Below are 22,045 nucleotides of genomic sequence, written 5' to 3' on the forward strand. Positions count from 1 at the left end.
GCTCTGGCTACACACTGCAATCCCCTGGAGAGCTGTTAAAAGTACTAAAGAAAGTTCGGTGCTTCAGTCCCTCTAGCCACATTTTAAGTGTTAAGAGCCAGTGATCTCTCCCATCTACCTTATCGCCAACACAGATATAGAATGCTCTAAATGGAAGACGTGGTCATCAGTGTCCAGTGATTTTGAGAGAGATCAAGGTGAAGACAAACGTCTTTTAGATTTTGTGACACAGATCATTGGGAGACCTTTAGTTCAGTCACTCAGTCATGTCCGACTACTTGCAACCCCATGGACTGTAGCCTGCCGGGCTCCTCCGTCCATGGGATTTTCCAGGCAAGAATACTGGAGTGGGTTACCATTTCCTTCTCCAGGGGATCTTCCTGACCCGAACCTAAGTTTCCCTCATTATGGGCAGACGCTTTACCATCTGAGCCGCCAGGGAAGCTGGGAGACCTTAGAGAGGGCTATTTGGTAGACTGAAAGAAGGTGAAGTCAGATGGGAGCTGGTTGAGAAATGCATGGGATATGTGAGATAGAAACAACAAATCCAGATAAATCTTTTGACAACTATGGCCATGAAGTAGAGAAGAGAAATATGTGGTGGCTGGAGGGAGTGTGAGGTTGGGGAATTTTTTTAAGGTATATTTTTGTATATTAAGTATATTTTGTGCATATAGTGAAATGCAGATAAGTGTATAGCTCAATTAATTTTTGATTATACATACTTTTGTTTAACCACCCAGTTAAAGGTGCAAAATATTTCTAGTAATTCTATCTTCTATTCAGTTCAGTTCATGAACCTCATATGAATAGCATCATTTACAGTGTTCTTTTTTTGTGTCTTGTTTCTTTTGCTTAGCATTAGGTGTGTCAAATTTTGTCCATGTTGCTGTGTGTAACAAGGTGGGGCCGGAGGGGTGGGGGGGTGGTTTGGGGGGAGTTTGTTTCTTTGCTTTTTGGCTACACTGCCCAGCTTGCAAACCTCCCCCTACCTGGGCCTGGCAGTGAAAACACTGAGTCCTGAGCACTGGATCACCCAGCAAGTCCCAGGAGGGTGTTTTTTCATTGCTGGAGAGTATCCCATTGTATGACTATGCCCCAATTTATTTATCCATTCTACTATTAATGGACACTTGAGGTGCTTCCAGTTCAGGCTCATATGAAAAGAATCCCATGAACATTCTTGTACTCATCTTTTAGAGGATACATGCAGTCATGTCTTTTGGAGGATACATCCAGTCGTTTCTGTTGGGTATTTACCAAGAAGTGTAATTGCCAAGTTATAGGCTGTATGCCTTAGTAGCAACTGCCTATCAGTTTTCCAAAGTGGCTGCACTAATTTCTGCCCCTACTTGCAATAAATGAGAATTCCAGTAGCCTCACATTCTTGTCAATATTGAGCATCAACAGTCCTTTTAGTTTTAGCCATTCTGGTGGATATTTGATGGCACCCTCTTGCGGTTTTAATTTTCATTTCCCTGATTACTAGTTTTGTTCTACACATGCATATGTTTATTTTTCATCTATTTATTGGAACTTTGGATATATTCTTTGCTAGAGAGACTTTTTAAAAAAAAAAAAACACACAAAACTGGTTGCCTGCCTTTTGTTTGTTTTTGTTCTGAAGGAATTCTTTAGATTTTTAATCCCCTCTCTCAACTCTCAAGCACTGTCTCCCAATCTCCCCACCATATATAATACCTATATATGTAGTCTGACATTTCCCACATGTTTTCTCCCACTCTGTAGCTTGCCTTTTGTTCTTCATTGTATTTTTTTTATAATTGTATCTATTTATTTTTGGCAGTGCTGGGTCTTCGTTGCTGTGTGGGCTTTCCTCTGGTTGCAGCAGGTGGGGGCTACTCTCCAGTTGTGGTGTGTGGGTTTCTCACTTCGGTAGCTTCTCTTGTTGGAGAACACAGGCTCCAGGGCACGGGCTCAGTAGTTGTGGTGCAGGGGCTTAGTTGCCCTGAGGCATGTGGGATCTTCCTGGACCAGGGTGCGAAGTCAGGTCTCCTGCATTGGCAGGTGGATTCTTTATTACTGAGCCACCAGGGAAGCCCTGAGCGGTGTCCTTTGATGACCAGAAGCTTATCAATTTAATGTGGTCCAAGATGCTGAAGCTGAAACTCCCATACGCTGGCCACCTGATGAGAAGAGCTGACTCATTGGAAAAGACCCTGATCCTGGGAAAGATTGAGGGCAGGAGGAGAAGGGGATGACACAGGATGAGATGGTTGGATGGTATCACGGACTCGATGGACATGGGTTTGGGTGGACCCCAGGTGTTGGTGATGGACAGGGAGGCCTGGCATGCTGCAGTTCATGGGGTCGCAAAGAGTCGGACACGACTGAGCGACTGAACTGAACTGAATGTATCAGTATCATCATTTTTTGTGGTTTAGTTTTGTGTGAAATTTTTTATGGTAAATTTTGTGGTTAGGTTTTAAAAAATCTTTGTTTATTTCATGGTCATAAAGATTTTCTCCTATAGTTTTTTCCTCTAAGACATTTTGTGAAAGGTATTGCTTTACCTTTCACGATTAGATCTATATACTCATTCCAAATTAATTTCTGTATGTGGACGTAGGGTAGAGATAGATTTTTTCCCATGTGGATCTTCAACTGATCCAGGACCATTTATCACAATTTATTCTCCTTTTAATTGTAGGGGGCCTCTTTTTCATTAATCAGGTGACCACATATGTATGGGTCTGTTTCTGTTCTGTGCTCTATGCTTGCACCTTCATAATAAATTTTGATATTTGGTAATGTAAGTCCTGAGGAAGAGGATTTAAAAAAAAAAAACCAGAAAACAGGAGCTTTTTGAGCTTATATGAAAAGATGATGGAAAGAATCTAGTTGAGAGTGAGGGGCTAAATGAAAGGAGAGGATAATCTATACCTTAAAGTTTCTAAAAAGATACTAGCAGCTGGGATCCAGTTGCTTATGGAAGGATTAGTCTTTTATATTCATCTGCTGACCCATTCAACAAAAATGTGTTGGATAGGGAATTCCCTGGTGGTTCAGTGTTAGGACTCTGCACTTTCACTGCTGAGGACCTGGGTTCAATCCCTGATCGGGGAATTAAAATCCCATAAATTGTGCAGAATGGCCAACAACAACAAAAAAGAAAACCTGTGTTGTATAGTGCTCATCCCGTGTGCCAGGTACAAGCATGCAGCAATACCAGGACAGATGAAGTCCCTGTTCTTGTGGAATTCACGTTCTGGTAGTGGGGGAAAGATAACAAAGAAGTAGCACACAAACAGATAATTCAGGCAGCAGTAATGGCATGAAGAACATAAGCAGGACACTGTGATGAAGTGTGATGAAAGACTGCTCCAATCGGGCACCAAGGAAGACCTCTGGGAGTCGATGACTTGTGAGTTAAGATTTGAACAGAAAGGAGCCAACCTCTAAGAGCTGAGTGAAGAGCACCCCAGACAGAGAAAACATGTAGTGCAAAGGCCCTTAGGCTAATGTAAGCTTGTAGCGTCTGTGGAACAAACAAAAAAGACCAGTGTGGATGGAACAGTAAAAAAATAAACAAAATAAGGAGTGGAGGAGCAGGGTGACCAAATGACATAAGAAAGCAAGGTAGAGACAGATCTGCCCAGGGAGGGTGTGTGATAGGATCAAGCTGAATGTGGATTTTTGCCAATACGTGAGTCGGGTGGATGAGCTGTGGGTGGTGGGACTGTGGGCGTGTGTGTTGGGGAAGGGGGCATTCATCTTGTCTGCTCTGTGAGTCTGCTCTCATATGTGCCCTCTCTCCCCACAGCCTCCGGAAAGATGCCCACCCAATGTTCCCTAACCTCCAACCTGGCCCTTCTGATGCTGCTGGGCACTGTCACAGCAGGCCCTTTCTCTCCACGTTCCAACGTGACACTCCCAGCCCCACGGCCCCCTCCCCAGCCGGGGGGCCGTACAGTGCAGCCAGAAGGGGGAGGCCCTTCTTCTCGGCTCTACGAGCACACCGTGGAAGGAGGGGAGAAGCAGGTGGTGTTCACCCACCGCATTAACCTGCCCCCTTCAGCTGGCTGTGGCTGTCCCCCAGGCACTGAGCCCCCTGTCCCTGCTTCAGAGGTGCAGGCCCTGAGAGTCCGATTGGAGATCCTGGAGGAGCTGGTGAAGGGGCTCAAGGAACAGTGCACTGGGGGGTGTTGTCCTCCGGCTGCCCAGGCTGGCACAGGTGAGCCGAAGATCACAGGGAGGAGCACGGAAAAGAAGGGAAGTGGTTAGGCTTGGGTGGGCATCACTAGAGGACCTTGGTGTGAATTAGAAAAAGGCACCCTGCCTCCTCTTTGCAGGTGGTGTGTGCAGCCCAGAGCACAGCTCTGAGAGAGGAGCCATGTGACTAGATGTCAGCCCTCCCCAGCGAATGTTAGGGCCCTGGGTGATAAGTTGCAGCTGGAAACTGAGATGGCCTTAGGAAATGAGGCTTCCCTGATGGAGAAGCTAACTCAGGGCAGCACTACACAAGCTCAGCCTCTCCTCCCTAGAGAGACTGAGACCCAACTCTCACTCCTACTCCAGGCCAGACCGACATTCGAAGCCTCTGCAGTCTCCATGGCGTGTTTGACCTGAGCCGCTGTGCCTGCTCCTGCGAGCCAGGCTGGGGTGGGCCCACCTGCTCGGATCCCGCAGGTGCGGAGGGACCCCCCTCCTCACCACCCTCTGCGCCCGGTTCCTGCCCGGATGACTGCAATGATCAGGGTCGCTGCGTCCGTGGTCGCTGCGTGTGCTTCCCTGGCTACACCGGGCCCAGTTGTAGCTGGCCCTCCTGCCCCGGGGACTGCCACGGCCGCGGGCGCTGCGTGCAGGGCGTGTGCGTGTGCCGCTCGGGCTTCTCCGGGGACGACTGCAGTGTGCGCTCCTGCCCTCGCGGCTGCAGCCAGAGGGGACGCTGCGAGGACGGGCGCTGCGTGTGCAATCCAGGCTACAGTGGCGAGGACTGTGGGGTGAGGAGCTGCCCCCGAGACTGTAGCCAGAGAGGACGCTGCGAGAATGGGCGCTGCGTGTGCAACCCCGGTTACACTGGCGACGACTGTGGGGTGAGGAGCTGTCCTCGAGGCTGCAGCCAGAAGGGGCGCTGCGAGGACGGGCGCTGCGTCTGTGACCCAGGCTACTCTGGTGACGACTGCGGCTCGCGGACCTGCCCGTGGGACTGTGGCGAGGGCGGGCGCTGTGTGGACGGCCGCTGCGTGTGCTGGCCCGGGTACGCGGGCGAGGACTGCAGCACGCGGACCTGTCCCCGCGACTGTCGGGGCCGAGGGCGTTGCGAGGATGGCGAATGCATCTGCGATCCCGGGTATAGTGGGGACGACTGCGGCGTGCGCAGCTGCCCGGGCGACTGCAACCAAAGGGGCCGCTGCGAGGACGGCCGCTGCGTGTGCTGGCCCGGGTACTCGGGGCCCGACTGCGGCGCGCGCGCCTGCCCGCGCGACTGTCGGGGCCGCGGGCGCTGCGAGAACGGCGTGTGCGTGTGCCACGCGGGCTACAGTGGCGAGGACTGCGGCGTGCGCAGCTGTCCCGGGGACTGTCGCGGCCGGGGCCGTTGCGAGAGTGGCCGCTGCGTGTGTTGGCCCGGGTACACAGGCCGGGACTGCGGTACGCGCGCCTGCCCTGGCGACTGTCGCGGGCGCGGGCGCTGCGTAGACGGCCGCTGCGTGTGCAACCCGGGCTTCGCAGGAGATGACTGCGGGAGCCGTCGGTGTCCCGGGGACTGTCGCGGTCGCGGCCGCTGCGAAGATGGCGTGTGCTCGTGCGACGTGGGCTACGAGGGCGAAGACTGCGGCACGCGCAGCTGCCCCAGGGGTTGCCAAGGCCGCGGCCAGTGCCTGGAGGGGCGCTGCGTGTGCGACGACGGCTACGAGGGTGAGGACTGCGGCGTGAGACGGTGCCCGCGGGACTGCAACCAGCGGGGCGTGTGCCAGGACGGTGTGTGCACCTGTTGGGAGGGCTTCGCGGGCGAGGACTGCGGCCTCCGCGTCTGCCCCTCCAACTGTCACCGGCGCGGCCGCTGCGAGAATGGGCGCTGCGTGTGCGACTCTGGCTACACAGGCCCCTCCTGCGCCACCCGCACCTGCCCGGCCGACTGCCGGGGCCGTGGTCGCTGTGTGCAGGGCGTGTGCGTGTGCCACGTGGGCTTCAGCGGCGAGGACTGTGGGCAGGAAGAGCCTCCTGCCAGCGCCTGCCCCGGGGGCTGCGGGCCACGGGAACTGTGCCGCGCAGGCCAGTGTGTCTGCGTCGAGGGCTTCCGGGGCCCCGACTGCGCCATCCAGACGTGCCCTGGGGACTGCCGCGGCCGGGGAGAGTGTCATGAGGGCAGCTGCGTCTGCCAAGACGGCTATGCTGGGGAAGACTGCGGGGAAGGTGAGCGGACAGCCTTCCTCAGTGTCCTGGGTCCGGGGCTGGAAAACTGGAGCCCCATGAGAAAGCCTGAGTCTGAGGCGGAGGAGGCCCCAGACTTGGAGGCAGGGTGATGGGGGTGGTCATATATTGGGGTGGGCGGCGGGGCAGTCAGAGGAGCCAGAGGGCCAGGGTCCACCAGGGCTGCAGAACCACAGCAGGTGGGGGGCCATGCCTGCAGGCAGGACCTGCTGTAAGATCTCTGATGAGCAGATCCAGGGGCCCTCTTCAGGTATTTTTCGGGAGATTTTGGTTCCTGGAGATGGAGGGCAGTGAAGGAAACCCAAGGCTTGTTCAGGCCACTGCTGGCTTTTCCTCACCATTCCTCTCTCCCCCCCAGAGAAGACTGGGAACTTGGCTGGATCTCTTAAGGTGACCCTGAGTAGGAAGAGCCTGTGAGAGTGGGGGTAGGGGTGGGGAGCTGCCTTGGGCTAAGCAGCTTCTCATATCCCACTCTCCTGGGCAGAGGTGCCGGCCATCGAGGGCATGAGGATGCACCTGCTGGAGGAGACGACAGTTCGGACAGAGTGGACCCGGGCTCCCGGCAATGTGGATGCCTATGAAATCCAGTTCATCCCAACGGTGAGAGCCAAGCTCCAAGAGGGGGCCGAGTGAGTGGGGCTGGCGGTGAGGGTGCTCACCTCAAAAGGAGTTCCAGGTAATCAGTGGTTGAGTCCAGGTAGCCGGTTCCTGAAGCTGTGCTAAAGACCTTCTCTTCTGCCCACACTGTGTGCAGAAGGCCTTTGCATCATCAGCCCACTGCTGCTGGAACTCCTCTGGTGACCTTGAGCTCAGTACTTCCTAGGGCTGCCTGCTGACTCCATTTTTGCTGAAGTCACTTCTTTCTGTTGTTGCTGAATCCAAAATTGCCCCATTCATACATCCATTCAGTGGCCCCAGCTGGGCCTTCACCAGCATTGGAATGAGTTTTTTCCTTTCCCTTCATCTTACACCACGGACTTTCAGATATTTGGAGACATCAGCATCACATTGGGCTCGCCTGGTGGCTCAGTGGTAAAGAAAACGCCTGCCAATTCAGGAGATGCGGGTTTCATGTCTGAGTCAGGAAGATCCCTTGGAGAAGGGCATGGCAACCCACTCCAGAATTCTTGCCTGGAAAATTCCATGGACAGAAGAGCCTGGCAGGCTATGGTCCATGAGGTTGCAAAGAGTCGGACACCACTGAAGCAAATGAACACACCATCACATCACCATTCATTCCCTCCAGGCCAAACCCACTGGTTTCTTCTCCCCATTTCCTTGAGGCTTTGTTCTCTGAATCCTTCACTTCTTGGTTTTCTTCCTCTAATGCCTCCTGCTTTTTGTATGTGCCTCTTCCCCCCAGTCACAGGGGCAGAATGGAGTCCAGTCACTCACCTGGCTGACTCTGGATATCCGGCTCCTTTTCTCAGAGTTGACATATATGAACTTGTGGTCACACAAACTATCAGTTATTTTGATCATATTTGATTTTTAAAGTAACTTTTTATTATAAAAGTCGTATAGGCTCAGTGTAGAGACTTTAGAAGATATAAACAAGGAAAAAAGAACGAAGGAAGGAAAAAAGAAGACATTCAACTACATACCCCCTTTTAGACCTAAATATAAGCCTTTGTATTTGGCTCTGTTCAGTGTTATCATTTTTTGGTTTGGGCCAAGCTGTCTAGGCTGTTGCAATAATTTTGAGTCTGTGAACTAGTTCCTAGCCTCCATGTCATCAGTGCATTGCAAAGCCTCCTTTTTCTGTCTCCTTCCAACTCACTCTTAAAATATTTGGGGGCACCCTGAGGACAAAGTTTGTGGCCTCTCATTAGCGATCTCCCTTCATGCAGATTGCATTTTTATGATGTGTTTGGTCTCCTAGTTGCAAATCATCTGACATTTCTCCCATTCAAATATGTTTTCCTGCATCATTCCACAAATGCCATAGGTGGACAGGCCATGTTACTTACTCTAATCTCTACCCAGTCAGGACTCTGGAAAAAATAAATAAGTTCCAGGGCTTAAACTTAGGAAGCCTCTAGGACAGAAGGGATAGCTCTGAGGTGCTGGTTGTCATCCCCACCCCAACTGGCCTAGTCATTCTAAGTCTCCTTATCAATATTATCACCTCAAACCCAGGCCCCTATCATGTTTTATCTCTCCTTACCCTCTGGTAGAAGCAGAGGCAGAAATCCCTACTTTGCTGCACAACCAAGGGAGCCTGGATTTTTTTCTTCCATTAAAATTTTTTTTTTCAGTTATAAAAATAATTTAATCACAAGACAAGAATTTGGCGACTAGGGAAAAAAACAAATAATTCTTGGCTGTTTCACACTGAAACAAGTACTGTTAACATTTTAAAGTGTTTCTCCCACTCTCTTCTTCATGTATGTTATTTACATAGTTCCAATCTTGAGAGGGTAGGACTTTTAAGAGGAATTTTCCTAAGAGACTTTAGGGAAAGAATTGAAATAAACATTTGAGCTAGAATGAGCTTAAAGGGCAACAGCATCTCCTGCTCTTAGTAAATATGACCTCATCCTTGGTGTTCTCCAGAGGCACAATCTCCCAGGAGGAGTCCTGGGCTTTCTCCCTCTTTGTGGGGCCAGGGGGGATCCAACTAGCCTGTGTCCAGCTTGGCCATGCTCTCAGCTCATCTGCTTTGCGCTGGGTATGGGCCTCCATCACATTTTAGGTTCTCCCTGAGCCTGGGTGTGGAAAATGCTCCCGTAAAATTGGTCCCCAGACACCTCCCTTGGACTCCACATCAGCCTGTGCCGCTGGCCCGCTGACTATGTTTTCTACGCTTTTTTGTGGCTGGCCTCTGGGCTTGTGCCTCTTGCCTTTGGCCAGCACTCTATATCCATTTCTGTTGGCACAGAGTGCATTCAGTAGCTGGCTATCCCTCTGGCCACTGCCATCTTCCTAGAAGCCTCTCTCTCTACCTTATCCTTTTCCCTTTTCCAGAAACACTTTTCTCTCAAAGCTCAAACTCTGCTATTCCTGGCCAAGGGACACACCTAGTTATTGGAATGATTTTCAGAACACAGAAGAGGAACATTCCTCTTTTCCCTGCATACGTGGCACAGCTACGCTCAGTGGTTCTGAGAGTGTGCTCCCTGGACCTGCAGCCTTAGCATCAGCTGGAGCATTAGCCATGCAAACTGTCAGACTCTGCCCCCCAATCTGCTGAATGAGAAGCTGTAGGGGAAGAGCCCAGTAACCTGCATCATAACATACCCCCAGGTGATTCTCACGTACCCCAAGTCCAAGGACCACTGCTCTTTTGTCCAAGGAATGCTGCTGTTTTGCGAAAGGCAAGATCTTCTATGAATGTGAGACAAAGCTTGAAGAAACTGAGGGAGGTGAACCCCCAAACAGAAAGACATGCAGGTGTTTCCAGTTTGAATGTATTCCACAGACTGGAAACTGGGGCTATGTCACATTTTGACTGGGACACAGGAACTTGCAGCCTCAGAAAAGTTTGTGTTCGGGTCTGGTCTGAAAAAGAGGATGAGGGTGAGGTGAGCTCCAGGGGCCAGCCAAGGTGGAGCCCTCCACCTGGGGCCATGAGGTTAATATCGAGATAGAGTTAGAAACTTGCCAAGGACTTCAGTGAAGCAGCCAAACCATCATGAAGGGGCCGAATCAGCTGCCAGCCTCTGGTTAGAGAGCCAGCCTCAGACCAGACAGGTGGTGCTGAGACATGTGGGTTAGACTGGCAGTACAGCTTCTCAGGGGATTGTTCCCAGATGGATCTCAAAGTGTCTAAAAGGTTCATGTGGGTGACCTGAAGGGAGAGGGTGAACCCTGGGGATGGACTGTCTCCCTGGGACCAGACATCATCAGGAAGCACTCAAGGGGTGTGTGTGTGTGTTGGTGGTGATGGGTTGGGGGAGTAAAGGCAGAGGGAGAGAAGGTTTGGGGAAGGATAAAGCCCTCATAGGTCTTGAGTAGACACCCATCCAAGGCCTCCCAGGCCGGGATATTCTAGGGCAGTGAGTAAGAGAGGGATGAAGATCCTGCATGCCCAGAAAACCTTTTCAGCCAAGAAAACTCTAACAAAGCTTCACTTCATCCTCAACCCAGAAGTCTCTACGTGGCCTTTCATCTGGTTTTATACTTTGGTATTTACTGTGTTGATTTCCTCGCAGTTCTCTTGGTTTAGGAGAGTACCTTTTGAAATTTCCAATCCTACTTGGCTGAATGGAGGTGTCCCCATCACAGCCAACATAGCAAAGCAGAACAGAGCGTCCTTATTAGCTGTTCTAGCTAGACGGCCCAGCGAAATGCCGCGCTGTTCCCAGATGTCCATTCCTCTCGTTTCCCCAGAGGCTGGCACTCCAGGAGACCCTGCCTGGAGCAGAGGCTGGCAGATTTTCTGTGGGGTTCCTGCAAATAATCATAACACTTTACACGTATACTTGAATGGGGTTTGTTCTCTCACAGGCATGGACTACACCTAGAGATTTGGGTTAAGGATCTAATAAAACGTAAAATGTGGCCACACATTTAGCTACTAGAGCAGGAGCTCTCTGAGGAGACAGGGATCATATATCTTATTTTTGTGTCTCCAGGGCCCAGAATGATGCCAGGTACAAATTCAGAAAACATATTTGTGGAACTTTGAGCAGGTGGGCCTTGTTTTTGAGGGGCCTACAACCCTGCTGAAAAGACAAGAAAAATACCCAAAAGGAAATGTCACGATGTGGGTCACACCCAAGTTACACAGCCAGGGGCAGGTGTTTCTAGGGGAAGGCTCAGGCTGCGGCAGCTGCCTCAAGGAGGAAGTGAGACTTGAAGTGGTATCACTCATCTGCTTCACCTGTTATGGCAGGAACAGGTTTATGAGAAGTCTCCTCATGCCCAGAGGGTCAGGATTGCCAGGGAAAAGCCAGAAAGAGAGTCCAGCATGTGTCAGGTAGAATTCTGGCAGACAGCTGATGAACAGGCTCAAAAGGTAATGGCCAGGGACTTCCCTGGTCATCCAGTGATTAGGAACCTGCCTTCCAATGCAGGGGACTTGGGTTCAATCCCTGGTCAGGGAACTAAGATCCCACATGTCTCAAGGCTAGGTCCTCATTCCACAACTAAGAGCCAAAGCAGTCAAATAAGTAAAAAAAAAAATTTTTTTTAATGTAGTCCCCATAAGAGAGGACTCTGAAGTCACACTGTCTGGGTTTAAATCCCTGCCTCCTTGGGCAAGCCACTTAATCCTTTTGTACATCAGTTTCCTCATCTGTCCAATGGGAATAATCTGACCTACCTCATTAGATTCTTAAGAGAATTAAGTGAGTTCACATATGTAAATTGCCTTGAACGGGAGCTGGCATGGAGAAGGTGTTCTAGATGTGTTTGCTGATGCCACCCATGCTCCCCAGCTGTATAGGGCCAAGTTCTACACAGTCTCATGCTGATTCTGCCTAGACCTTGGAGAAAGAAGGGATCAGGGGCATTGAGCAGCAGGGGTGAGTGGCAGCCCTGATCCACCCAATACTTTCTCTCTTGCAGACAGAGGGGGCGAGCCCCCCATTCACAGCACGGGTGCCCAGCTCTTCCTCAGCCTATGACCAGAGAGGATTAGCCCCTGGTCAGGAGTACCAGGTCACTGTCCGTGCCCTTCGAGGGACTAGCTGGGGCCCTCCTGCCTCCAAGACCATCACCACCAGTGAGAGCTGGGGCTGTTGCTGGGCGGGGAGGCGGGGGTGGGGTCATGGGTAGAAAATAGACTTGAAAAGGGGGGGCTGGGATATGCCCTCCAAGAGGGCAGAGGGGAGGGACTGGCTGGGGGCAAGGCTCTTAGCAGGACAGCTGGTGACCGAAGACCAGACTCCCGCCTGAATCCTCCTCTCTCTGACCTGGCTAGTGATTGACGGCCCCCAGGACCTCCGCGTGGTGGCTGTGACACCAACCACACTGGAGCTCAACTGGCTGCGCCCCCAGGCTGAAGTGGACCGGTTTGTGGTGTCCTACGTCAGTGCTGGCAACCAGAGGGTGCGGCTGGAAGTGCCCTCCGAGGCAGACCGGACGCTGCTGACCGGCCTGATGCCAGGCGTAGAATATGTGGTGACCGTCACTGCTGAGCGGGGCCGGGCAGTAAGCTACCCAGCTTCCATCAGGGCCAACACAGGTACGGCTGGCCAAGGGCTGGGGAAGTTTCTGAGCCTAGGAGCCGCTTCCTTGGGAAGCCGTGTGTCGGGCTCACAGGCTCCTCTGAATGCACTGCACAGGGTGTGTGGCAGTCCCAAAGCACCTGCTGGGGGCCCTCCTCTGTACCAGGGTCTCTGAGGAGAGGGAGTTCTCAGGTGCCTGAAGTCCTGTAGGAAGGCGGTGGGTTGGAGTTTGGGAAGAGCGGCCTCATGGAGAGATGTAGTAAATAAAAGATGCTGTCCGGCCGAACCAGATAGGAGTGGTTCTGATCTGACCTTGGGCACAGGGACCCCCCCCCACCCCTGTGCTCCATCTCAGTGGTCAGGTCTCCTGGGACTGGAGCTGAGATTAGAGATCAAGGTGCCAGTTGACTTTAGAATCGGGGTTTGGGGGAGTTAGGTCTCAGCAGTAATTTTCCACTAACCCTCCAAGTCTCTTAACAGATGCCTGGATCTTTCTTTCCCTTTCCTGTGACAGAGGGACGCCCACCTCACTGTCGCTCGCGTTCTCTCCTCCCACGCCCCTTTCTCTCCTTCAGACGCACGGCCCCACCCCTCGTTTCTTCTTTCTAGGGCACCAACAGTGGCGGGCTTGGAGGGCGAAGCGGGAGGGCGTCCTGGGGCACTAACTTCTCTTGGTTCTCTTTGCAGGTGGGGCTGGGGCCCAGGAAAGAGGCCTCAGGCTCGGGTGGGAGGGACGCGGGGCTGCCGTGGGGGGAGTGCAGGGGTTGGCGGTGGGGGTTGCTGCCACTGACCGGCTCTCTCCTCCCCCTTTTTCTGCCCCGGCAGCACCAGGCCACTACAGTTACCCGGAGGCGCACCCCCCAGCGCCGCCCCCCAAGCCCCGGCCCCGGCCGGCCCCGGCCCCGCGGCCCCCGCGGCCCGAGCGCCCAGCGCCGCCCCCTCGGCCCTCGCGGCCCGCGGAGCAGGGGGAGGCGGAGTCTCCGCCGCGGCCGAGCCCGCCCCAGGCCCCTCGGCGGGCGTGGGGCAACCTGACCGCCGAGCTGGGCCGCTTCCGCGGCACGGTGCAGGACCTGGAGCGTCACCTGCGGGCTCACGGCTACCCACTGCGAGCCAACCAGACCTACACGTCGGTGGCGCACCACATCCACGAATACTTGCAGCGGCGTCGCTCCCCTGCACCCCCACCCGGTCGCCCCCACCCCACCGCCAGCCCCGACTCGGGCACCTGGAAGCGGGACTCCAACCAGGGCATCTACGGCCTCTCGCCCGAAGGCGTCGACCGGGTGGCGGCGCCCCGCCACCCCAAGCCCGAGGTGCTGGGCACTTCCGCCGACGGCGCGCTCCTCGTGTCGCTCGACGGGCTCCGCGGCCACTTCGAGCGCGTGGTGCTGCGCTGGCGGCCGCAGCCGCCCGCGGAGGGGCCCGCCGGGGAGCTGACCGTGCCGGGCACCGCGCGCACCGTCAGTCTGCCCGATCTCAAGCCCGGCACCACCTACCACGTGGAGGTCCACGGGGTGCGGTCAGGGCAGACCTCCAAGTCCTACGCCTTCATCACCACCACAGGTAGCGTGGGTGGGGCCGCGTGACCCCCACCCCCTGCCCAGTCTCAGCTGCCACCGGAGGCTGAGCGCCTCCCACTGCCTCACTGCTCAGGCTGCCTCTACCCCTCTGATTTGCCCTTCTGCCTTCCAGCCCTCCCTGGTGCAGGCTCCGGGCATCCCCACACCTTCCTGTGTCCCTGGAAACCCCCTCCACCCACAGGATCCTGGTGGATACCCCAGGCCAAGGAGACCTGGTCTTTGGAATTTTCTGATTTTCACTTGCGTTCCTAGGACGCTTCTGCCAGGAATCCTGTTCTAGGCAATAGAAGGGTCATTTGATGGGAGGGCCAGTGTCTGCAAAGATTCTCTGGAGCAGTTTGGGTGGGGTAGGGAGTGAAACCAGTGGTTTCCCACTCTGACTCACTGTGGTGAGGGTAGCTGACAACTGTGGTCAGTGGTTACTATTTTCCACACCTTGGCCCTAACCTCAAAGGGACCATCGGAACTGCTTGGGGGTGGCCTTGAAACTGTTAGGCAGCATGGGTAGGTGAGAGGTGAAGCCACTGCTTCTTGGGCTGGCTTTCCAGACCTCCTGGCTCAGTTCACGCTTGTCTCTCCCACAGGAACGGCATCCTGGCTCAGGGAGGGGTGCCCTGTGGCTATGGGGGGAGGGGTTATGGACCTCTTCTTCCCCCATAGGGCCCAGATGTCACCGGAGCTGGATGTCCACTCCTCTCTCTTCTGACTGCCCACTGTCTCTTGAGTCTTCCTTAACACCACCGTCTTCTCCTTTCTTCCAGGCTTCTCACTGCAGCACTAATGGAGGCCAGGACCACCGCCCAGTGGGGAGGGTTTCCCATGGGAAGGGAGCTAGGAGCCTTGTGGGAGGAGGGATGGCAGACTTACTTCTATTTGTGACCTGCAGGCCCGTCTGTGCAGGGCTATAGTGGATGTTTGGGACAATGAGGTGACCCAGGGGGTGATCCAGGAGCGACAAAGGGAAAGTCTGAAGACTCTTAGAAGCCAGAGAGCAAAACCTGGGGACTGCAGTCTCCTTGCTGGCTCTCATACCCGACTCTCCTGTTTTTCTCGCCCTGCCTCTTCCCAGGGTCCTCCCTCTCAGGCCTCATGGGGGCCACTGATGAGCCTCCTCCCTCAGGCCCTTCAACGACTCAAGGGGCTCAGGCCCCTGTCCTGCAGCAGCGCCCCCAGGAGCTGGCCGAGTTGAGGGTGCTGGGCAAAGACAAGACAGGGCGCCTCCGAGTGGCCTGGACCGCCCAGCCTGACACCTTTACCCACTTCCAGCTGCGCCTACGGGTGCCCGAAGGGCCAGGGGCCCATGAGGAGCTACTGCCAGGGGATGTCCGTCAGGCTCTGGTGCCCTCACCCCCTCCCGAATCCCCCTACGAGCTGTCACTTCGTGGGATCCCCCCCGATGGCGAGCCCTCTGCCCCTCTCATCTACCAAGGCATTATGGGTACATCCTGGACTCTGCTCAAGTCCAGTGTCCTGAGGCTGGGGGAGGGGCTGGGCCATTAGGACTTCAGGGGTGGGATGAAGACCAGAGGGCAGGGCTGGTGTTTGGGTGGAGGCGGTAGGAGAAACAAAGAGAGAAAGGGAGTTGAGGGCTCAGAGACAAGAGGGATAGGGAAAGTCTTAGTACAACAAAAGGGTGGATCAGAGAGGGGAGTCCTTCCAGATAAATAGATGAGAGGAGAAAAGTCAAAACGTGGGACAAAGATTCAGGAAGAGAGACTGTTGGTCCCTGGCTCTCCACTTGCAGCTTTCTTTGTGTAGAAGTGTCCCTCCCTCACTTCCTGGTCACTCCTCTGCCCCTCTCCGCCCCCTGCGTCTCTCAGGGTGGGTGTAGGAAAGCCTCTGGCCCCGAGGATACTGATCCTCAGCCCCCTCCTCCCTTTCCCTTCTCTCAAGCCCCTGACATCCCCTCACTGGACAGACTAGGACACCTTGTCCCCCTACCATGCAAGCCAGGGCTGCAGTGCCCCATGGTCCCATCAGCCAGTTCCCGCTAGAGGTGGAGGTTCCCTGGGGAGGGCGCTCCATGGCCATTGGGACTGCACAGATGGATGAGGTTTGTGGAACCCGGGCAGGAGACTGGGGCTCCTGGCATTCACAGTTTCTCCTGGTCTCCTTTTATGAGACTCGGGTAGCCAGCTCTCCCTGCAACTCCAGATCTCTCACCAGGGAGAGAGTGGCAAGGGAGAGAGACGTTCAGGTGGACTAAGGCATCTCCAGGCTGCTCTGAAGCAGCAGTAGTTCCGAACTCTCAGGAAGAACCTCAGGGGACCCGAAACTCCCTCAGAGTGTTGGTGTGTAGAGGGCCTGGGACCTTTGTGAGTGGGGAGGAAGTTATCACAGGGAAAAGCGGAAGCTCTCTCTCTCCAGAATAGACACTGTGGAGAAATACCCCCCTTCTTAGAAAGGCTGGTCCCAGAGAACTGAGGGCAGGGAATGGAGCATCAAGGGAGGGAGCCGTCCAGCATGGAGGGAGCCAGTGGGCAGAGGAGAGGGACGGAGAGCAGGGACAAGACAGTGCTTGAGCCCACATGCTTTGTTTTTGCCTCCCCCCCACCAACTCCAGACAAGGATGGGGAGAAACCTGGGAAGCCCTTGGCCCCACCTCGCCTGGGCAAGCTGACAGTGACAGACGTGACCTCGGACTCCCTGCTTCTGCACTGGACAGTCCCTGAGGGCGAGTTCGATTCCTTCGTCATCCAGTACAAAGACAGGGACAGGCCCCAGGTGGTGCCTGTAGAGGGGCCCCAGCGCTCTGCCCTCATCTCCAACCTGGACGTCGGCCGCAAGTACAAATTTGTCCTGTACGGGCTCGTGGGCAAGAAGAGGCACGGCCCCCTGGTGGCTGAAGCCAAGATCTGTGAGTGACAGGAGTCACCCAGGCCCTGCCCCTGCCCTCTGCACAGTCCTGATGGAGGTCTCCCCAGTGCTTTGGGAACTCCCGGAAGTCTTCCTGGGGGCAGTGGTGCCTGAGCTGAATCCTAAAGGGAAAATGGTGGTGGGTCAGGCAGGGAGGTTGAGGAGGGCAGTGCCAACAGAGGGAGCTGTGGAGAGCGAGGCAGGAGTGAGAGTGGCCCTGTAAGAGAAAGTCTCTCCTCCAGATGCCAGGGGAGGGCACCTGGAGGCTGAGGACACTGGTCTCACTGATCTCCATTGTCTGAGTGAGTAACTTAGGCCTCATTTGAGGACCCTAGGGTGCCTCCGAAGTGCCTTAAGTGAGAGCATGACCCGATTCAATATTTATCTTACAAATAGCTCTGAGGCTGCTGCAGAGGACAGCTGGAGAAGTGAGCTAGGAACCGGCAAGCGAGGATGCTGGCCTGGCGGGGATGGTGGCAGTGAGGCTGGGGTTGGGTGGGGTGAAGGAGAGTGAGGAGGCCCAGGCACCCCACGCTTCTGGATCCGGCAGTCCTGTTCCCTGAGGCAAGGAGCAGCGGATGTGAGGAACGGTGGAACAGTGCAGCAACTTAGTCAGACATCTTTCGAGCATTTAAGTGTCAGATGTGTTCAAGATGTTCTAAGAGAATGATCACACTTAATCCTCACAAGCAGCCCTGTGAGGCATACTCATTTCACAGATGAGGAGAGGGGCGGCACAGAGAGGGCAAGGCCACTCGGGCAGAACATGAGGGGCCCAGAGCGCTCTCCCGCTGCCCTCCTGGGACTGGAGAGCAAAGGAAAGCCCTGAGCATGGAGCATGTCCCAGTGGGCAGAAGCCAGGGTGGGGAGGCAGGGAGAAGAGACATGGCCCCTGGGACCTTGGAGGTGGCCATCACTCATGGCATGAACAGAGGATCGGGAGTCTGCAGGGCAGCCTGAGGGGGGAACTGGGGAGAGGAATGCCAAAATGAAGGGCGCGGTCAGACATGTCAGATTCCGTAAGAGTGACTCAGGGCTGCAGAGTGTCCACAGGATTTAGCAACGGCGAGGTCACCACTGACCCTGGTGGGAGCTGCCGGTGGAGGGCAGGGCTGGGTTGGGAGGGTGATGAAGGTGAGGACATGAGTACAAGCATCTCTGTCTGAAATCTGGGCTGGAGCGGAGAGCGAAGACGGAGGGCGGAGGCTGGAGGGCAATGCAGCCGAGTGGAGGCGTTCGCATAAATCCTGAGGGCATATCTAATGGAGTGAGAGTGGGAGCGGATAAAGTGGGGCCCAGAGCACAGTTGTGGGGGCTCTCCCACATGAAAATGCTCCAAGGACCAAGCGTCCCTCTCTTGGAGAGGAAATCAGCTAGTCGTTAGGTCTGGAAGCAGTGGAGGCTGTCCTGGAAGACTTCCCTGGCTGTGGAGATGTGGAAGAGGCTCACTGCACTTCCTTCTCTTTGAAGCCCCTCTCCAGGCTGCACAATAAGTGAGGGCCACACTAATCCATACAGCGGGCTTCCCTGGTGACTCAGCGGTAAAGAATCTCCCTGCCAATGCAGGAGGTTCAGGTTCGATTCTTGGGTTGGGAAGATCCCCTGGAGGAGGGCATGGCAACCCACTACAGTATTCTTGCCTAGAGAATTCCATGGACAGGGGAGCCTGGCAGGCTACAGTCCGCGGGGTGGCAAAGAGTCAGACATGACTTAGCAACTAAACAACAACAGTTAAGACAGTGCTTTCATGCCACGTCAGATGAGCCGCCTGTCCTTTTAGGTGGGCATAGCCGCTTGCCAGGGCGCACAGCTTGGCAAGCAGAGTGCTGGCTGGATTTCAGTGCGTCCGTGCTGTCTTCATCATGCACCTTTGTGCAGAGAACAGCCTGCGCAGTCTCACATGGCATTCCCAGGGAGGAGACGGATTTCTCCTTCTCTTTTGACCCGTGTCCCTCCCTTCTCTCCCACCTCCTCTTCCTAGTGTCTCAGACTGATCCCAACCCAGTGACTCCACCCCGCCTGGGGAAGCTGTGGGTGACTGATCCCACCCCAGACTCACTGCACCTCTCCTGGACTGTCCCTGAGGGCCAGTTTGACTCCTTCGTGGTCCAGTACAGGGACAGGGACGGCCGGCCACAGGTGGTGCCCGTGGAAGGACCCGAGCGCTCCATCATTATCTCCCCACTGGACCCTGACCACAAGTACAGATTCACTCTGTTTGGGATTGCCAACAAGAAGCGGCACGGCCCCCTCACGGCCGATGGCACCACCGGTGAGTGGCAGCCTCCTAAGCCCCCAGCCTTACAGGGGGGCTGACCCCTAAGGCTGACTGCTCCCAGCCTTCCACATGCCTGCCTTCAGCCAGGAGCTGGCTGGGGCCTCCCAGCGAGATGGCTGACTTGGAATCCTGGCCCCACTTTTGGGCTCAGGGCCAGCCAGCCTCCCCCACACTGCTGGGCCCCTTTCATCCTGTTCAGCTGCTCCCTGAGGCCCAGAAGGTATGTCATACTCTGGCTGTGCCAGGCTTCTCAGAGTTCAGTGCTCATGCTAATCAAGTAGAGACCCCCACAGGTGTGACAAGCCTTCCAAACCCCAGGCCCCAATGCTGGGGTTCTGCCAGTTCAGCCCCGCCTGGGCCTTCTTATTTACAGCCCCAGAGAAGAAAGAGGAGTCCCGCCACCCAGAGCCCCCAGAGCGGCCCCTGCTGGGGGAGCTGACAGTGGCTGGCGCCACTGCAGACTCCCTGCGCCTCTCCTGGACGGTGGCCCAGGGCTCTTTCGACTCCTTCGTGGTCCAGTACAAGGATGCCCAGGGGCGGCCCCAAGCAGTGCCCGTCAGGGGTGATGAGAATGAGGTCGCCATCCCTGGCCTGGAGCCCGACCGCAAGTATAAGATGAACCTCTACGGGCTTCATGGCAGGCAGCGCATGGGGCCCGTGTCCGTGGTGGCCACCACAGGTGAGTCAGGCCTCCCTCGCCCACCAACCCCCAGCCGTCTGAGTGGGACCTGGCCCCAGACCCTTGGCGCCTCTCTCCACCTTCTCTTCCTCGGTTCCAATTCTGCCAAAGCCTCCACCGTCTCCTTCCCCACATCCCAGGATTTCGCATCCAGCTGCCAGCCCCTGACATCTTTCTTGGCTCTGCCTCTCCACCTCCAAGGACAGGCCCCTTTTCCACCATTCTGAGCACCGAGAATCGTCCGTCCCCGCCGGGCTGTGCTCCCCCTGGATGCCCTCAGCCACTGGGTTCTTTCCTCGCAGCCTTTGCTGGCCACCTTCTCCTGGCTGAGGCTGTGGTCTTTTCTGAGCTTCTTTTACCTGCTGCCCACACCCTCCCTCCACCGATGCTCTGTTCAGAACTGGCAAATCCAAGGGCCACGAACTCCACATTTCCCCAGCCCGCCTGACTCGCTGAGTCCCAGCCAGAGTAAAGCAGGGCAAAGGGCTCACTTTCAGCCCCCAGCCCTGCAGTCCTCCTGGGGCCCAACCTCCCCCATCCAGCACATTTTCCTGACTGTGTAGCATTGTGGCTGGGAGTATGGGCTCTAGGGCCACCTGCCTGTATGTTAATCCTAGCTTTGGGATCTTGTGCAACTTAATGAGTCTCTCCGGGCCTCAGCTTTCTCACCTGTCAAACAGGGATAACAAGGGTAATGGCTTCACAGAGCTACTAGAATTAAAAGAGTTAGTACACACCTGGCACTTAGTGCCAAGCACATCAAAACTGCTATTGAAGAGTAAGCCATCATTTCTCCCCGACTCTCTCCCTTCCCAGTATCCTCTTCTCTCCACCTTTCCACCTTCCCCTTCCCTGTCTGGGTCATCATTCTTGCTTGCTGCTTCCTCACTGAAGGAAGTGCCCAAAGTGGTCCCCCATGGGCCGGGGAGTGGGTCACAGAAGGGCTGGCTTCCCTTCCCCACCTCATGGAGCCTCAGCAGAGAACTGGCTACTGCAGACGGTGGGTGGATGCCCTCGTGGCTGTGATTCTAGCCCGAGCCAGGGAAGAGCACGGCTCTCCCCAGCCCCCAGCCTCATTCCCATACCCTTTCCCCTACTCTTGTCTGAAGTAGAGGAAGAGACAGGGCTGCCCACGGAGGTCTTAGCCAGAGCACATCCCATTTTCTGTCCTGGTCAGTGGGGTGAGGGGAGCTGGGCAACCCTGGGGAGGGGCAGGAACTGACAGGGAGAACTGCAAGTGGGACAAGTCCTTGCTGCCCCCTCGTTTTCCTGTGGTCAGCACAGTCCATGAACATAGTATGTAAGAATTCTTCAGTTTCCTCTCACACTGCCTCACCTCCTTTCTCAGACACAAGAGCCCAGCCAGTGCAATTGGCCAGCAGTACACGGTGGGGTTTAGGGGCCTGTCTCAGAGCTGTCTCCTTCAATGAGTCACTGAACAGCTAATACAAAGGCTACAGGAACCCCTAAGCCAACAGCTTGAAGAGTATACTTGCCAAATGTACTTTATGTCAGGATTAATGTCACCAGCAAAGCATGTCACCTGAGAGCCTATCTCTTCCCTCAGCCCCCCAGGAAGTCCTGGATGAGACCCCCAGTGCCACAGAGATGGAGGAGACCCCCAGCCCCACAGAACCCAGCACAGAGGCCCCAGAGCCCCCCAAGAAGCCCCTCCTGGGGGAGCTGATGGTGACAGGATCCTCCCTGGACTCGCTGAGCCTCTCCTGGACCGTCCCCCAGGGCCACTTCGACTCCTTCACCGTCCAGTACAGAGACGGGGATGGGCAACCCAGGGTGGTGAGGGTCCCCGGGGATGAGGATGGGGTCACCATCTCGGGCTTGGAGCCAGACCACAAGTACAAGATGAACCTGTACGGCTTCCATGACCGCCAGCGTGTGGGCCCCGTCTCTGTCATCGGGGTGACCAGTGAGTAGACGGTGGAAGCCCCAGGATGGGACCTAGTGGGGAGGATCACCCCCTCAGGTGATGGGGAAGTGGCGTGCGGGAGGCCCCTCTCCTCAAGGCTGAGCCATGGTGACCTTTGTGGGTCTTCCTGGGCAGAGAAGGGCCTCTGTGAGCTGTGCTGGTGACAGGGCCAATCCCCAGAGCTGACACCGGGGCCTCCAGGCGTGTCTGTGAGGT

The 22,045-nt window shown here is 55.4% G+C and overlaps 1 protein-coding gene across 7 annotated transcripts in view; it reads left to right on the forward strand.

The window, feature by feature from the left end:
- The window catches only part of TNXB (tenascin XB), a 60,909-nt gene that overhangs the window by 9,869 nt on the left and 28,995 nt on the right, over nucleotides 1-22,045 (forward strand). For 4 of the 7 annotated variants that reach the window (XM_060403240.1, XM_060403239.1, XM_042237088.2 and 1 more), the window contains exons 2-12: nucleotides 3,785-4,195; nucleotides 4,540-6,378; nucleotides 6,881-6,996; nucleotides 11,908-12,064; nucleotides 12,263-12,526; nucleotides 13,335-14,072; nucleotides 15,159-15,527; nucleotides 16,653-16,946; nucleotides 18,927-19,217; nucleotides 19,597-19,902; nucleotides 21,470-21,829. In XM_060403240.1, the coding sequence (XP_060259223.1) occupies nucleotides 3,796-4,195; nucleotides 4,540-6,378; nucleotides 6,881-6,996; nucleotides 11,908-12,064; nucleotides 12,263-12,526; nucleotides 13,335-14,072; nucleotides 15,159-15,527; nucleotides 16,653-16,946; nucleotides 18,927-19,217; nucleotides 19,597-19,902; nucleotides 21,470-21,829 (5,134 nt within the window). In that variant the 5' untranslated portion in view covers nucleotides 3,785-3,795. The remainder of the gene's footprint in view (nucleotides 1-3,784; nucleotides 4,196-4,539; nucleotides 6,379-6,880; nucleotides 6,997-11,907; nucleotides 12,065-12,262; nucleotides 12,527-13,334; nucleotides 14,073-15,158; nucleotides 15,528-16,652; nucleotides 16,947-18,926; nucleotides 19,218-19,596; nucleotides 19,903-21,469; nucleotides 21,830-22,045) is intronic. The other 3 variants (XM_042237093.1, XM_042237094.1, XM_042237090.2) reach the window with 2 other exon arrangements.

This window comes from Ovis aries, chromosome 20 (assembly GCF_016772045.2).
Source record: "Ovis aries strain OAR_USU_Benz2616 breed Rambouillet chromosome 20, ARS-UI_Ramb_v3.0, whole genome shotgun sequence".
NCBI lineage: Eukaryota > Metazoa > Chordata > Mammalia > Artiodactyla > Bovidae > Ovis > Ovis aries.